General features: G+C 38.1%; 1 protein-coding gene across 2 annotated transcripts; it reads right to left on the reverse strand.

Moving 5' to 3' along the window:
• Nucleotides 1-4,336: 4,336 nt before the first annotated feature.
• Nucleotides 4,337-7,732, reverse strand: LOC122008044. 2 transcript variants are annotated; one of them, XM_042563620.1, is made up of 5 exons: nt 7,499-7,731; nt 6,122-6,958; nt 5,343-5,537; nt 5,138-5,263; nt 4,337-4,791 (listed from the first exon to the last, which is right to left on the reverse strand). In XM_042563620.1, the coding sequence occupies exons 1-5, from the start codon at nt 7,547-7,549 to the stop codon at nt 4,693-4,695; spliced, it is 1,308 nt and encodes a 435-aa protein (XP_042419554.1). In that variant the 5' UTR covers nt 7,550-7,731; the 3' UTR covers nt 4,337-4,692. The 2 variants fall into 2 exon arrangements, with proteins under 2 accessions (XP_042419554.1, XP_042419553.1); XM_042563619.1 differs by lacking the exon at nt 4,337-4,791 and having other exon boundaries at nt 4,811-5,263; nt 7,499-7,732.
• Between the last annotated feature and the right edge of the window lie 10,743 nt (nt 7,733-18,475).

Here is an 18,475-nt window from a genome sequence, read left to right on the forward strand (position 1 = left end):
TTCTTGACAACTTGAAGAACGTGCCTACGATCAGTTGGAGAATGTGTCCACGTCTCGAGAGAAGTACGCACAACGCACATCAAGGCACTATGGCTTGTTGCTATTTGTTGATGCGAGATTACGTGTAGAAAAATTGAGTTTCTGTGGAGCTGAAGTTGCTGTTGAATTCATTAGTTTTTGCTGTTGGGTGTTGCTTTTCTAATTGAGAAGCTGGTTGAAGTCCGTTGATAATGCTAGGTGTCGTTGTTTTAAACAGGAAGTGGAATAGGTTGGAAAATATTAGCTTTGATAGTGTTTGGTGGATCTCCATGTGCATGTGCATGGTTCTATTCGGTTTATTATGTGATGACAAAGAGTAGTACTATAATTTCTGTATTACTATAGAGATTAATGTAAGTGGTTGGAGTCGTTGTAAATAAGCTATACTGGAGGATCAGGTTGGGCCCCCCTTTCTAGTATGATTTTTTCATTTTATAAGAAACCTATATATATATATATATATATATATATAAAGGGGTTCACACACCGGCTAAGTATGTATTATTATTCACTGTTTATACTTGTGGTATTGTTGTTCCGTCTTCTTCTTGTCGGTGACTGACTTGAGCATCGGAGGACCAATGTCGAGGACCCCTTTCCTGACTCGGCACTGACGTTTCTTGTGTTACAAAATAGAACGAGGTCTATATCCAGTCAACACAGCAGTCATATATATTTCCAGCTTACCATCTCCACTTCCAACAAGATCAAAAATGAATTAAGATATTATTATTATTATTATTTATATTCATAAAAAAGGAAAATGAATTAATTGTTGATAATTATTTACCAACCAACTAATTGGAAAATTTTGATTTTTAGTAGCATGATTTATGGATGTTAATGGAAATAAACATAGATTAAAATGATGTAAAGGACGAGTTTTAGGTAGGATGGATTTATGACGATATATCAGTTGGGCTAAGAAAATTGAGATCTTTAAGTTTCAATTTAGACCATAATCTAACACCAAATTAAAGAATAAATAAAGAGGCTTTAATCTTATTCGGGATACAATTAAAACTCAATCAAAGTAAAAGAAATAAAATAAAATGTAGTCAAACAACTAAACAGTCAAATAGCTTAGATAGAATAGGACTCTTAATTAATGATTTTTCCTATTGAATTTAAATTTACTCAAGTTACACTCAAATTATTATCTTTGCAAATTTCAAGTTTTAAGATATTGAAAGTTCATCAAAACTCCTGACAAAATAAGATAAGATTGCATATAATAATACCTTTTCCCGAGATCCGTCATTGACGGACTCACAGATGTACACCAAGCTTCCCTTTATCCATTTCAAATTAATTGAGCTAGCTTATCTAGCCCAATTCAATTATATCTACTATATGATCCAATATAAAATCAACTTAAATCAAACACAAGTATCCCCATAAAATTGATGAATTAAAATAATTTTAAAATGAGGAATTTTTATTTAATCTGATAGGTATTTTTTAAAAAAATTAAAGATACCAGAATTATTAAAAATAAATTATTTGTTCTCGTTTTGAATGATAAATACTAATTGAATAGATGGAATTAATTATATTTCTTAAAATTAAATTAACTCCTAGTTCTGAAGTTAAATTTATTTATATTTTTTTAGAAATTAAATTAATTTTATTTTAAAATAATATTTTTTTTTTTATTTTAAGAGGTTAATTTTTTTTTATAAAAAAATCAAGTTAAGTTTTATTTTTATTAATTAAATTGTTTTTATTTTAAGTTTTGTTATCTAAGAAATATCCAAAAAAAAATGGGAAGCCATCGGATCTGCTCCACAGGCATCTCTCGAACACTCTAGCCGCTTCTTCATGGAAGACCACAACGGAGAGGGAAGGTACCTTCTCCTCTCGATCGAATCCATCGATCCTCCGCCAGTCCCAGCGTCCATCGGATTAGGGTTCGTCGTCGCCTCCGTGGCCATTGTCCGATCGAGATCCCTCAAACCCCTCTCCGACGCCATCAAGCTCGCCGACAGCGCCATCAGCGGCACCACCGCCCTCCAAGTCCTCCACTCCCCGTCGCCCAGATCCCTCCTCCTCGCCTCTAAGGCCCTCGTCAAGGGCTACAAAGCCACCAAGCGCTTCGTTCCCGCAGGGTTCCGCCCCAAGGTTCCCTCCGCCATAGCGGCGAGGCTCAAAGCCTGTCTCGGCGCGGTCAGTTTGCTCAAGCACACGAGCTCCCCGCTACTCGCCGACGGATCCTCGGGGATAGGGGTCCTCAAAGGCGGGTACAAGATTTCGAAGAACTGCGCTAAGGTTCTGGAAGGCGTCGTCGGCCTGCAGCTGAATTCGGCGCTCAGGGAGGGGATCGATGCTCTGGGCCTGATCGTCAGGGCTACCACCGTCGGCAAGGAGATCAAGCGCTGGATTCTGATCGAGCGGTCGAAGAGGAGACGGATGGAGCGTTTGTTCCTGCGAGGAAATTTGAGGCCCGGAGCTCGCTTGAGCTACAAAAGATCCAATTTTGAGGGATTTCACCTAATCGGAGGTGATTTTGACGCCGTGCGACTTCCTGCAATGGAGGGGGCTCTCATCAATGAGATGGATTTACATAAATCTCTCTCTGAGCTTCTCTGCTTGTCAATTCCTAACAGATTTGTAAATCCTAAGTCGTATGGATTTTAGAGAATCAAAATAAGAATTCGAATAGAAAAAATTAAGAACATATCAATATTGATTATGTTTGAAAGCTGAATCAACGGACGCTGGGCACGTGGCGCTATCCGAGTCGCTGATGTAGATCTCTATCGGGTTGCATGAACTTCCGGTGAACCTGCACAGAAGTCGGGCCGGGAAGGGGTTTCCGGCGGCGACCCTCCAACGCTCAAGTCAGGCAAGCAAGCAACAAAGCAGTGACTCCAGAAATCGTAGAATGCGTACCTCCGACGAAGGATGAGGGTCTTTATATAGGGCTGGGGGGAATCGGGTGCACACATACCGAGGTGTACACGTGTCCTCAGCCCATACCCCAGTAAGGGTCTGTCAATGAGCTTACCTGACCCCATATTGCTATAGTCCAAACACGTCTTCGATGGGACAGCTAAACCCCCTGTCGTAAGATTTGGAGTATGGCCTAAACGTAGAACATGCCCGCTGTCAGAGCCCTTGTCTTTTTCCCTTTGTTCCCGGCCGAGCGTCCGGCCGGCCAGCCTCTGCTTTACGTCCGGCCGGACACCTATAGTGGTCTACTTGGGAGATTCTCGGTAATGTACTTTGTGGAGACTATTAGCAGTATGCTACCTCATGTCTTCGGCCGAGCGTGCCCTCCGCTCGGCCTTACGATCCTGTACCCTGAGCGCCGGGGCCCAGCTTCCTGCTGGGGCGCCTTCAGTTAGAACCCGGTCAGCCGGCCGGGCGTTCGACCAACCCATATCCGGTCAGTCACCTGACCATTTGACTTCCGCGTGGCGTTGACTCCCCGGAACGGGGGTCCCCTGTTCTTACCGCAGGATCAAATATGAATCTTCGTTTTATCGAGAACATTACATAAGAAAATAAATATCGTAATTACAAAGAATTTGAATGTAACGAAATTGTCATGGTTCATGGAAAGTTCGTCGATCCAACAAATTCTACGGAATAAGAAGAAGAAAGTTGGTATTTTGGAAAAGTTAGGGTTGACAATGCTGAATCTTCATCGTCAATAAGGAACGAAGAAACGTCTTGATACTCCTAATTTTCTAGGGACCAATTCATTATATAATGCACATCTATTATCAATCGATCGATACTATAAATCCATATATATATATACTGAATATTTATTATCAATAAATAAATGATAATAGATGTAAGACTATAGATTCTACACATATGAGATCCACATTTAATTACCCGGAACTCATTAAATATAAGTTAGATTATTTTAAAAGGTTCATATCATATTTACGTGTGCAACTTACAAATAAATCTTTCTAATAGAAATAATTTTATCCAACAATATTTACATGTACAACTTACAAATAAATTCTTCTAATAGAAATAAAATAATTTTATCCAACAACATGTCCCCACGGGTGCCGCTAGAGCTCTTAGGAATTTATCCACCCGTGATATCAAAACAATACTAAAACTCTGCTGCTCCACGACAAAGTTTGAACAAAGGAAATGGCTCTTAGTAATCAAAGACTGACATATACATACGGATTTATTAGAAGTGGAAAACATAATCGAAGAACAGCAGATTGGCAAACATAAACATTACATGATTCCTTGCTTTATTTCTATGATCGTGATAAATGAAAAATAAAATAAAATAAAAAGACAATTGAATAGACACATAACATGAAGATGAAAGAGACGGTTAGTTCAGAATAGGACAATTCCCAAAAATTCATACAGAAGGAAGGTCCTACTTTGGGTACATGAGTACATCAGACATGTTGACACGAATGTCACAAACCTCATGGGCAAGACTGATTAATCTGAACATTTTTTTTCTCACCACCAACTAGGTTTGCATTCGTGAGTATTGTATCTCTTTGAAGTTGTACAAGTCACAACGGGAAGAATGGCATCAACATTGATCTCCATGCCATTTTATTGGAAGGATTTATTAGCTGTATGGACTGCTGAATCATGAATGCTTATGACAGCAAATGACAAACAATAACCAAACTTATTGAGTCATATGAGCGCTGATCATATCCAAGATTCGACAGGGAAATTGAAGGAATTCACACCACTAATGTGCGGAAGGATATCCGAGTCTAGCATCTCATCTTCTTCCTTCACCATCATCTACAAAAATGCAGCAGCCCGTTAGGGAACACTGATAACTGTGCTGCTCAATCTCCTGAAACAATGTATTAGTCTTAATGAAGCAAGTCTATTTTACAAAGTAGATGGGTTTGTAAACAACTCCTCAAAATGAATCATGAAATATGAATGAAATTTGATGTGTTTCCTAATTTTAAGCCTCTTAGTTCTTTGTTACCTTCTTTGATTTTGTCATTTCTGCTGTTTGACAAGTATTACAGTGGGTGTCCAATAAAGAAACCTTACCGCATAAGCTTGTTGCTTGGATCAAACAGAAATTAGTGCTTGAGAAAAAAGTGTGTTTGATGAAATGAGAAGAGTGTATTACTTCTTCCTCGTCTTCGAATTCATGGTCATTTGAGCTAGTTTTTGTTACTTCACCAAACTCATCATTTTTTGCAAATCTCCCACGCACTCTAGGCCGGCTGTCTGCCAGAGTTTTCCTACAGGCATACTGCAAGAATTGTGTATGAATTTCTGTAAGCATACAATTCTAAACCTCAGTCTCACAAAATAGTTTCTATGCATTTTACCTTGATCTTCTTGCTAAAGTTTCTTTGGTTTCGCTTCTGCTGATATCTATTTATCTTCTCCTTCCTCTCCTTGACCGACAGACGACCGACCTTGAAGCTGGATTCATCCATTGATGAGACCACCTCCGGCGCTGGAAGCAGCACCGGATTGCCGCCAGTTCCAGTCATCAGATGTTGGCTGCATCCTCCAATTACCTTTACAAAACATATCACACTGTGCACACAATCTTTTTATAAAAGGGCCAAGGTAAAGTATATTGTTGAACATGATACTACTGAAACAGATGTGAAAATTTGATCAACTTAAAATTGGCACGAAATGAGCCATACAATTTAATAAGTGACAAAAGACGAATCGCTCATCCCAACGCCCTGTCAGTCCGTCAGGATCAACACGGAGGAGGAAAATTACGATAACTGAGGAGGCAAGTGGATGGGGGTGTTATACAGGGTGCAGAGATTCATGCCCTGTCAACCCTAAGATTTGTCAACCCTAAGATTTGACCCCTCAACCTCAAATGATAAATCTACATCCATTTATCATCTCAGCTATGCCAATTGAGATGACATACAGTTTAACAAGCTAACATGCATAGTGTTCTTGCTAATTAACGCCGCAAGTAACTGAAATCCATTGTCTATATATTCTCAAACATGTTCTTAAAATCATAAAAATTGTTGAAAAAAATAGTATATTAATTTCAGAATGTAGTGAGAAAGAACCATGCAATGCCATAATAAATGAAAATTGTAAGATTGATTATCTAATGCGTCGATACCTGCAAATCACCAGAGCCGAAGGCATGCTGCAGCGCGACTTCCTGTCCGTACACTCCCAAACCACAGTCCAGCCTCTGATACTTGGTCGTATTAGCCGGTCCCATGAATCCGGCCTCCGGCACTGTCGTCGGCATGCTCATCATCCCCCCTCCCGCAAAAAAGTAACCCCTCGGCGCTTCTCCTCGGGCAATTGAGCTCCGGTACAGCATCGGCCCCATGCCGCCCTCCTCCAGAGCCAAGCACGGCGACGCCAACTCCATCCCTACGAACCCCGACGACTGCTTCTGCTGCTGATGCATTCCGGCCACCGCGGCGGTGTAGTACTCGCCCTCGCACGGCCGATTCGGTTGACACCGGCCCGCCGTATACCCGCTCGTCGCCGGATCGCCAACCGAGATCTCGTCTTCGAACGAATAGTGAGAAGGATCCCCTGGGAAGGGAGGCGGATAACCGATGAGCGGGAGGTTCACCGAGGAGGCGCAGGCGGACGGGCCGGCGTAGCGAGCGTGTGAGAGGAGGTCGACGTCCGGGGCTTGGGTGTTCGGCATCTGCGCCCCCATAGGCGCATCGAGAAGAGCAGAGAGCGCGGCCGCGTCGAGAGCGTTAAAGGGGGAGAAAGCGCCATCGTCCGGGTAGCAGGGGGGAGGCGCGGATGAGGACCCTCCGGCGCTCACCGCGGCAGACGAGGAAGAGAAGACATCGTCCTCTGTGCGGAGCAAGCTGACGAGGGACGAGAGGTGGTCCGGCGACGGGAAGAGATCTTCGTCGACGACCACGGCTTCGTCGCACGAGTTCAAGATCCGAGCGGCATCGGAGCTGGAGATGCACTCCTCTTCCTGCTTTCAAGCAACAACCAAACCCCCTTTTTAGAAATCAAAATATATCTGAAAGTGACATTTCAAAATTGAAATCAAAGCTCGATTTTTTTTAAAAAAAAATATTTCGAATCCAATGAACTGATGACACGTAGCGGAATAAATGGATCGATCGACGAGATTTTTATCGGAGCTTATTATTGCCAAACCGAAGTAAAGACGAATTATCTATCGAACATAATTATTCTACATATGAAGAAAGGCATCACGCAAGGACGATTGTTGGCCGAGCCATTACTTCAATCAATCCTCGATTTATTCTGAGATCATTGATGAAATTTTAAAGTAATAATAATAATAATGATAATAATAATAATAATAATAATAATAATAAACAAATTTGAATGATCCGGGATTTCAGTAAATCGTTTGACAAAGTCAACCAGATCAAACAATAGCTCATTTGCATCTGGCAGCGCATTGCTCTTTAACAATGAATCATCAAAATTACAAAAAAAAAAAAAATGAAATGTAATGAAATGAAATGAAAGAGGTACCTACAATGGAGAATTGCTCGGTGGGTGACCTTGAAGGGATCTCCTCCTGCTGCATGCTGCTACTGCTGTCGCGCCTTTCGCCGACTGATCGATATATATATCGACAATAATAGTGTAATAAATGAAAATTAAAACAAATTTCCTTATCTTCCTTCCTGTAATTCAACTATAGGGCTTAGCAACAGTCGAGAGACACAAGCAGTGGAATGATAGCAGGGGAATAAAATTCAAGGCAAAAGGATGGAAGGAATGTTTTAGCTCAAAACCTTTGCCACCTTCCGTCAACATTTATAGATGTTGCGGGGTTGTGGCAGGAAGGGCAGGAAGCAGCGTGGGCCCCATCGCTGGGTAAATTAAGCGGGTGGGGTCGTGGAGAAACGAGCACAGGAAACTCTCAGGGTGCGTGGACCAATCGACGGCGACCTTTTGGAATAGCGGTGCGCCGTCAGCAGGTCGGTGTCCGGGGTTAACGAGAGGCCGAGTCAATACTCAATTACGTCGCCGCGCCACAGGTTTACACGCACTCCGCAACGAACGAAGGCGCCCGGTTCAGTTGGCGCAGTCAAGAACACGCATAATTTTTTCGAGTAAATCACGTGCACTAGCAAATATAAGGATATTCGTAAGGAAATGGTTGATCTATAAATTTTATTTATATGTCTATCCTTAAAAATTTTTCATAGGATTTTTTCTTAAAAATATCATAGATCATATAAATATAAATACACTGCTGTCATTTCCGAGCTATCGTGAGGATTGGGATAAGGATTGACCAATCAAATGTTAGGAAAAATTATTTCAGCATCATCGTCGTCGTGAGGAACATATAAAGCGTTGGAGCATGCAGCAGGTATGGTCGAAGGCAGCGAAGGCGTACTCGCCGAGCGGCGACACGGGGGATCTTGCGTCGCGTCGTGCGAGCGCTCGATGATCGCCTGCCGGAGGAATGGAATATATTGTCTCGTAATTGGAATCCGTCGATATTCGGAGCTCCGAATGCTCCGGATTTTTTTTTGGTCCGGCGTGGACGGCCTTCTCCGTTATGGAAAAAAAAGGGACTGATGGTGTTTTTCAGATCTGCGCTAGCTGACGGACTGCGGATGCCCGTTCGATTTTAACCAAGTCGCCAGCTTATCAGATGATAATACGGTAATTCATGGATACTCAGATCAGTTGCAAGTTGCAGAAGCAGAAAGAATCCTGCACTTAACAGGAAGGACACATCTTGTGCCTATCTGTGGCCTTTAAGCTTTTTATCCCTCTTCCAGCAGCATGCTTAAAATGAGAGCACGGAGTAGAGGGGAATAGGTGCTTCTCTTGGCCATGGCTAGCCTTGGAATTAAAGGTCAGTGAGACAGTGGAATTTGGGGATCACTTTTTGAGAGATTGATGGGCATTAGTTCTGTTGGGATTAAATTAAGGTCAAGAACTGCCTGTCTTGGATCATTAAGTTTTGTGTTCTTCCTCCTGTGGGGTGGGGATATCTTTCGTAGCGAAGACAAGAGATATGACAATAAAATGCTATTCTTCTCACTAATTTGATGTGCTATTTTTATGATTTTCTTGAAGAAAAAAAAATATGGCCGAATGCACCATGTCCTATTAATGGATCCAAATAAAAATTCGGTTCAATTATTTCTAAAAGTATATATTTTTTAAATATTTGTTACTAGGGTTAGTTTAATTCGATTCAATTTCAAATTTAGAACTTCAGATATAGATTTAACTAATTAGATTGAATAAAAAGTTATCGACCGACTTTATATTTTAGAGTATGAATCATGATTTAGAATGTTTAACTCGATTGATTGATGAACTGGACAGTTTATTATTAGCCAACCGATTGCGTAAAGAATCAATCAAAATCAATTATTTTAATTTTTGATCGAAGTAATCGATTTCAATTCAGTTTATTTGATTTTTATACAAAACTTCAATCAGTTCAATTAATTGAAAAACTAATTTATTCAATTTAAATTTAATCAGTGATTGCTCTATGAAGAGATGTCAAACAAGTTGTGTCATTTATTACATGACACAATTAGTTTAGATCATTTCGATTGCATATTTAAAGTTTATGATATCATTTAACCGAGTAAACTGAACCAGAAGTCATCAGTCGACTTTATATTTTATGAGTTTGAATCATGATTTAGAATTTTAACTTGAACGATGAACTCGTCGATTATTAGCCAAGCCTATTATGTAAAGAATCAATCAATTGATGATGAATAAATCAATTATTTTAATTTGTAACCGAATTAGTCGATTTCAATTCGGTTTATTTGATTTTTATAGAAAACTTCAATCGGTTCGATTAATTAAAAAAAAATATTCTATTTAATTTCAATTTAATCGGTGATTAGTGAGTACCTAATAAACCTAAGAAGCGCCAGTAAATTTTGGATTTCTAAATGTATGTTCTTTACGTCCTAGATAATTTAGAGTGTCAACATCATACATTAAAAATGAGAAGAATTAATTGTTTACTCTCTGGAAGAGTAAAATGTGTCAAAATTTGAATATTTGAATCTAACTAAATTGACATAAATTGAATAAATCAAAGAAATACCAAGTTGAGATGTTGATATTTTCTTGGATGATGAGGGTAACTTAGGATTTTTTTTGACTTAGCAAATGGTTTAAGGATAAAAACACTTAAATAGATAATCTAGATATTTTATTTATGTTAAAGTTGTCATGTTTTGTGTTGCTTGCTCATCATATGTCATAACATCATATTATTGATTTATATTTTTATGAAGATATCATATGTCATGTTATACATACATCATGCAACTATACTATGTCTTTTAAAAAAATTACTCATTTTGATGTATGCCAACAATCAACATACATTGCGTTAAAATTCTTGCAATTAAGGATAATAACATTAATTTTCAAATGACATTCTAGGTGGATGATAAAAACTTAAAATGCCTAGATAGATATGTATAATCCCTTATATTAGGAAAAATCAATATATACATTTCACAAGTACTATAAGTTGAATTGTATATGTTTGGATACACATTAGATATAAATGAAATGTTAGGAGGATGAGCAAAATTTAATATGTTGATTTAGTACATTTTTTTATTTTTAGTTTAATCAAAACACATAAATTATGTGTTATCCAATTATAGGGAAAACGAGTGTACAAGTCATGTGCATTTAGCTAAAAAATCATGATTAGAAATTAGTTTTAAAAATTGATTTAAAAAATAATTTGGAAAACCTTGGTGAAGTCTATCTTTTGATAACAATCACCATTGCATAGTTAGACACAAACTAGAAAGAAACATTGAAGTTTTTCAATGTTTCAAATTTTATGTCAATATTTGAAAATAAGATATATTTTTTTAGAAGCCTATTTTTCAATGATAGAATATGATATAAATAATGTCTACATGAATTTTATAATTTTATAAAATTATTTATGTATTTCTAAAATTTGGATAAAAATGAATTTTAGAAATCAGAAAGGGTAATGGCTTAAAAGAAAATCTTAAATGATTACAGCATGGATTAATCGACTGGGACTTCATGCTAATCGATCAAGACAGGGCTTAAACGATTAAATGCCTCCTCTAAGTGCTTAAGGTTTTGCTTTCAACTTAAGTAAGCTCATTTAAGTTGATTGAGTCACATCTAGTCGACTTAACCATCCTTAATCTTAAAAAATATATTTCTAAGTATTTAAGGGTAGTTTTCTTGTTGAAAATAAGAAAGGATTGGTTAAAGAAGACTAATTTAAAGTTTAGGAGGAGATTTGCATTCAATATTAATTCTTAACCTTTTAACTTTAAATTTTAGATTTTCTAAAGGTTTAGAAACTTTAGGTCATTATTGGTGCAATGATAGAGAATTGCAACATGTTTCGAGGGGGAGCTACTCCTTAAAGACATGATTTACATTTTATTTGTAAGCAATGAAATAATGAAAGGTGGGAAACCTTCATTATTATGAATGCTCAAGGTTAAGCATCGTAAAATAATGGGAGATGGAAAATCTTCATTGTCATGTTGTGAATGTTCTAGGATAAGCATTGGATGATAGATATATGCTGAAGGATGAGCAGTTGGAGACAATGAAGGGTATGAGATTTTTATTGTGATGTTGTGAACAATAAGTAAGGTTGTGAACAATATGTGAATAACTTTTTAGGAGAAGAGTTTTTGATACGTGCCAAAGGAGGAGAATGTATGATTTAAGTTAGGAAATTCTCTATATTTAAAGGGGGAGAATGTGAAACCTTCATTCATGCTTTGGAATGAAGAAAAAATTGGGACTAGTGAATGAGCCTAACTTAAATGTATTATCAAATATCAAAAGGGGGGGGGAGATTATTGATGCAACAAGTAAGGGGGGGAGATTGTCAAATATCTCAAGAAGGGTATGAGATTTTTATTGTGATGTTGTGAACAACAAGTAAGGTTGTGAACAATATGTGAATAACTTTTTAGGAGAAGAGTTTTTGATGCGTGCTAAAGGAGGAGAATGTATGATTTAAGTTAAGAAATTCTCATATTTAAAGGGGAGAATGTGAAACCTTCATTCATGCTTTGGAATGAAGAAAAAATTGGGACTAGTGAATGAGCCTAACTTAAATGTATTGTCAAATATCAAAAGGGAAGGGGGGGGCGGAGAGAGATTGTTGATGCAACTTCCCCCGAGGTCAAAATTGACTAGATTGACTAAGCTTAAGTTGACTCAAGCTTGAGTCTTGATACTTTGGTTTTAATGTTTGACAATATTTGGAGATTACTGGAGTAATTGCCCATCTAGGAGATTGACGATCCAAGGTTGATCAAAAGTTAAGTAGGTTAAGGTTAATCAGACACTTAACTAGGAAAGTCCTAACTACAGGTTAGGTAAGGGCAAGACTAACGGGATGGTTGATAGAAGACCGAACACTTGGTGTGGAAAGTCCTGGTGAGTGAAGCCAGACAGTTAGAAAGTCTTGGTGAATAAAGCCAAACAAATGGAAAGTCTTGGTGAATGAAGCCAAACCGATGAAAAGTCCTAGTGAGTGAAGTCAGATAGTTGAAAAATTATAGTAAATGAAGTCAAACAGATGGAAAGTCCTAGTAAGTGAAGCTAGACTGTTGGAAAGTCCTGGTAAGTGGAGCCAGACATATGGAAAGTTCTGGTGAGTGAAGCCAGGCAATTGGAGAGTCCTGATGAGTGAAGTCGGGAACTGAATATGTCCTGGTGAGTGAAACCAAGCAATTGAAAATCCAGGTGAGTCAAAGGTTGACTGGACACTTAGTATTTTGAAGTTCAAGTGGGTCATGGAGGATCAGACACTTGATACAAGGAGAAAAGTCAAAGTGAGTCAAAGGATTGATCGGACACTTGGTGGAGAAGTCCTAGCAGATTAATGGTGAACGGATGTTAGGCAATGAGGAGTTCTAACAAGGCACTTGGACTGTGTCCGAGCTCCTGAAGCCCCCCTTTTTCAACCACATGATTTTCCTGCATCACAACGTTAGCACAACAAACAATAATATAGAAAAAATGTAGTAATAAAATATTTGACAGTCTCCAGACTATCCGGTCCTGACTTTGAGTTTTGTTAAAACTCTAAGTCGAACTGACGCCTACTATTCCCTCAATCGAGAATGTGTCCTCACTAGATCTCTCCTCTAGTTGCTCACCTCCACTTACCAAATGCAGATTTTATTGATGTCAGGTCCCTTAATCCACCAAGACTTTCTGCTAGATGCCCCATCCCGACTTTAACTAATCGTCTAGTCCTCCCTAATCCCTAACTTGACTGGACTTCCTGCCAACTGTCTAGTCCTCTTTGACTCAACTAGACTTCATGCCAATCGTCTAGTCCTCCTAACCCGACTGGACTTCAGCCTGATGTCTAGTCCCTAGACTCATCAGGTTCATATCATGCACACTTGATAAAAGAATTAGATCACAATATAATCTAACTTTAACCTTTGTCATACATCAAAATCTGAGTTTGAACATTAGTGCAACCTGCACCAATAGTTGTATCTTATTTTTATTATCCAGAAGAATCAAAAAAGAAACTATACAAAATAAAATCATGAATTAATTACGAAAGAAATCAACTTAAAAAATTATTGGACAATCTACCAAAGATTTTGGGGAATTAGTCAAATTAAAATTAACCAAATTAAATTCAACTTATCTATCGAGATAACCTGAGCAGATAATCTCTGCCTGCTAACGAGGGTTGGTTTCTGCCAAATGTTGAGTGCAGACTGCAGAGTGGCCGAGTGTAGAGCGGTCGAGGGGCAAAGTGGTCGAGTGATAGTATAATAAAGCATAGAATGATAAAGCAATCATGGGGCAGAACGACCGAGCACCAAAGCAGCAGAGTGCAGAGCGACCGTGCAGCAAAGCGACCAAGACCTGCTTTCTAGCAATTTTTTTAAAATAGATTCATCTTCCTCCGACTATACTTTATGATGGATGTTCATTTCTCAAGATATAATGGTAAAATCATGGATACAACCAAGTACTGGTTGTTCTTGGTGAACTAAAAAAGTACCCAATTGCTATCATAGGAAAACCACTGAGCGAAAATGTACAGTGGAGAAACAATTTGGGGAACAAAGAAGGATGGAGATTCTTTCACTTCTGCATTCTGTGTGTTGTTTGCTTAAGACCATGGTCTTTCTTTGTATAGGAGTACTATCCCTTATCTACATTGAACACCGAGTAATGATCATTCAATGTCTAATGATTAATGATAGTCGTTGATCATCAATGGTCGACTATTACTATCCAGGAGATTACAAAATCACCATTAACAATGGTTAATACTTCCATTACCTTCTTGAGCAAATAAAAAGAATCTATGTGGTAAAATATTGGTTGTTTCACTTTGACAAATTTTATCTCAATCAGTCCGGCATTCGACACACTAGATCATGCTCGTGCAGGAGTCAACTTGGTTCAGTGATCCTGACACTGGATTTGCACCCCCTCTGTGTACCCACGCGTAAGAGAGAGTCTCTCCCTATATATTTGTTCACATCATATATGCATATAAATCAATATAAATCAATCAATATATTTTTAAACTCCCAATGTTGAACTAAAGTCTCATTCATAATGGAGTCTCTTTCCTCTCCACCTCGACATCATTTTACTGAGGAGTATAAGGAGTTGTTGTTTCTTGTTTGATCCCATGTTCAGCACACAATTCAATGAATGGTGATATATATTCATCACCTCAGTCACTTTAAATCACCTTAATCTTTTTGTTAAGTTAGTTTTCAATCTCATTCTTATAGAGAGCGAATTTTTCTATAGCTTCATCTTTACTTTTAAGAAGATACACAAAATAATACTTTATGTTATCATCAACAAAAGTGATAAAGTACTTATTACCACCATGTGTTGGCGTACCTTTTAGGTTTCACATGTTAGTGTAGATTAGGTCAAGTAGTTCATTATTTCTTTCAACATGTTAAAAGGATAACATTGTCATTTTTGCTTCAACATAAATGTCATACTTGTGTTTCGGGTCAAGGAGGAATGTAGGTATGCTTCACATTGATTAATCTACGTAACACATTACAATTAACATGTCATAGTCTTCCATGCCACAAACACAAAGATTCAAGCACATAAGTGGAAGAGTTTGTAATTTTATTAACCATAGATGTAATCACCATTACACTGAGCTTAAACAACCCATCAGTTACATAACCCTCTCCTAAAAATATTTTATTTTTGGATAGAATAACTTTGTCTAAGTCAAAAATAATGTGAAAGTCATACTTGCTCAGAAGTGATCTGGACACTAGAGTCTTTAGAATCTCTAGAACATACATCATATAGTTGAGAGTTAACTCTTTGTCCGACATTAGCTCCAATACCACTTTTCCTTAGTCATAATGTCCGAGATTGCTGAGTTCCCCATGAACAATTGACTCCATTGACTTCTTCAAAGTTGTGGAGCAGCTCTTGTTGCAACACACATGTCTGGAAGCACCCTTATTGGTCCACCATTGACGTGGAATTAAATCCACCAAGTTCAGTTCAGAGACCACAACATAAATGTCATTCATTTCTAGTCCCTCATTTAGGTTGGTCTCCTATTTCTTCTTCGTCTTTTTACACTCTAAAGACTTGTAACCTACTCAACCACAGTTGAAGCACTTCCCAAAGAATTTCTTGCTTATGCCTCCTCTGGGTCCCATCTTGGAATTTCTTGCTCAACCACATTGGCTTTCACAATAGTCTAAGAGAATAATTTCCTCTTCGAACTCTTGTTATCTTCTTCAATTTGAAGTCTAACCACGAATTCTTCCACGTTTATCTCCTTCCACTTGTGCTTCAGGTAGTTCTTGAAGTCCTTCCAGCCAAGAGACAACTTCTCAATGATATCAGCTACCGGGAAGATTTCACTCAAAACCATACCTTCTGAGTGGATCTCGTGCAAGACCATGATCTCTCTTTATATAGGAGCACTATCTCTTATTTGCATTGAACATCTATGCCTAATAATTAATGATAGCCGTTGGCTTTCAATGGTCAACCATTATTATCTGGATGGTTATGAAATTATCATTAACAATGATTAATACTTCTGTTACCTTCTTGAAGAAGTAAAAAAGAATCCATGTGGTAAAATGTTGGTTGTTCTAGTTGGACAAATTTTGTCCCGACCGATCCGACATTCAGCACGCACAGGTCATGCTCACACATGAGTCAATTTGATTAATTGTAATCTGGGTCATGGATTTGCACCCTCTCTGTGCATCCATGCGTGAGAGAGTCTTTCCTTATGCATTTGTTCACATCATATATGCATGTAAACCAATATAAATAAACTAATATGCCTTTAAATTCCTGATGTGAGACTAAAGTCTCATTCACAATTGAATCTCTTTTCTCTGCACATCATTTCCATTCACATATATCCAACAAAAATCACAAATCACATAACATTGTTGGTGCAATTGATCCTTATCAAGGTTAACCAAGATAATTAAGCTTGAGTTGATTTGAGCTGGAGTTTCGATGTTTAATCAATATGTTAGTTGGTCAAGACATGAAGTAGGTCAAGGTTGATTAGATACTTAACAGTTGATCAATATGTTAATTTAGTTGAGAAAAAAATTAAGTAGGTCAAGGCTGACCAAATACTTGACAAGTTATGAAAAATTTAAGTGAGTTATGGTTGAACGGATACTTGGCAGTTTAAAGTCCAACATGGAGTTGGCACGAGGCGAAAAGTTCAAGTGGGTCAAGGTTGACTGAACACTTGACGATTAAAAGTCTAACAGAGAGTTGACACGACAAGGAAAGTCCAAATGAGTCATGGACAACCAGGCACTTGGCATAAGATAAAAAGTCTAGATGGTTTATAGAAGTCATGATACTTGGTGATGATGAAAGTCTTAGCATATCACGATGGACTGGATGCTGAGCAAAGGAAGTCATGATGGATTAAAGTCAACCGGATACTAGGAAAGAGAAAGTTCATGTAGGTCATAAGCCCAGATGCAAAGTAAGGAAAGTCTAAAGAGGCCGAGAACTAGATTATTGGCAAAAGGTGGAAGCCCGAATCGATCGTTGGAATGGATGCAAGGGTGGTAGAGAAGGTTAGGCCGATTTATCATTAGAAATTCATAGATCAGTCAATTGATATAGAAGTATCAATTGACTAATACTTAAGAGAGCTCCTAATTGGGTTGAAATCTTAGATTGATTCAACTGTTGTGAAAATCAGTCGATTGATAATGATCCAGAGATAATCAATTTAACTGGTTGGAAAAATTAGTTGAATCCTTTTTATCTAAAAGGAATTGACTCAACTGGTTAGAAAAATCAGTTGAATCAATTTGATCTAGAAGCAAACATAAGCAAATCAATTCAACTGATTGAGAAAATTAGTTGAATCAATTTTGATCAAGAAGAAAACAGAAGCAAATCAATTCGATTGATATGGGAAATCAAGAAGGATTGGGTGGCCTGTTGGAGGGGTTTTAGTTAAACCTGCTAGTTAAGATTTTGATTTCTCTTGCTAGCTTACTTTAACAAGGACACACTAATTACACATAAGTATAAGTATAAAATAAAAAGTACAAACTCGAGTGATTTATTTGGTTATAATCTAAGTGATTGCTAATCCAAGATAATTGAAAGCACTATCAATCTCCTTCTTCGAGAAATGTTAGAAGCGGAGTAGCCCCTTACAAGATCTGAAAGTGCTAGTGATTAAAACGAAGGTTACATAAAATGAAGGTTACAGAGTTGAAAACAAGTATGTTATTTGAACTTCGAACATCAATCCTCCTTTTATAGCCTTCGTCTTCGATCTAACCATTTGTTTATGTGGCACCTTCTAGGCGTTTGGAAGCTATATGGGTGCTTGGACTTGGTCTATGCCAATCCACTTGACAACTGTTTGCTCAATGACTCTAGATGACTTTGGATATCCTAGATGCCTGGAAGTAATCTAGACGTCTGGATTCTACTGACGTGTACACCGTCTTAGCAACAATTCCTCATGATATGGTCACCTAATCTAGGAGCTCGGAGTCTGGGCACCTAGAATGGTTAACCTCTGTGTTGACCATTCTTTGACTTCCACTCATCAAAGAATTATGTATATATATTGTTGGTGCAGGAAACACTAGATGATTGAACCTGTGTTTTAATTATGGTAAAGTGATTTAAAGTTAAGCTATCTTATGATCTAACAAGTGTAACTGAGATTATAGGAAAGTCCTAAGTAATCTTAGGCAAAAGAAAAGTCCTAATTGAGGATAGGCGGGTGGAAAGTCCTAGTTGCATTAAGCAACGAAGTCCAAGTCTGGGGAACTGGGCAATGAAGTCCTAGTCCCGAGGGACTAGGCAAAGTCTTGGCGGTGGAGGACTTTGGGTGAAATCTAGAGTCGAGGACTCTAGGTGAAAATCTTGGGGGTCACGGACACTAGGTGGAAGATTGGATGTGTCGTAGAATAGACATTCAGCATGAAGT

The sequence above is a fragment of the Zingiber officinale genome, chromosome 8A, assembly GCF_018446385.1.
Source record: "Zingiber officinale cultivar Zhangliang chromosome 8A, Zo_v1.1, whole genome shotgun sequence".
Classification (NCBI taxonomy): Eukaryota; Viridiplantae; Streptophyta; class Magnoliopsida; order Zingiberales; family Zingiberaceae; genus Zingiber; species Zingiber officinale.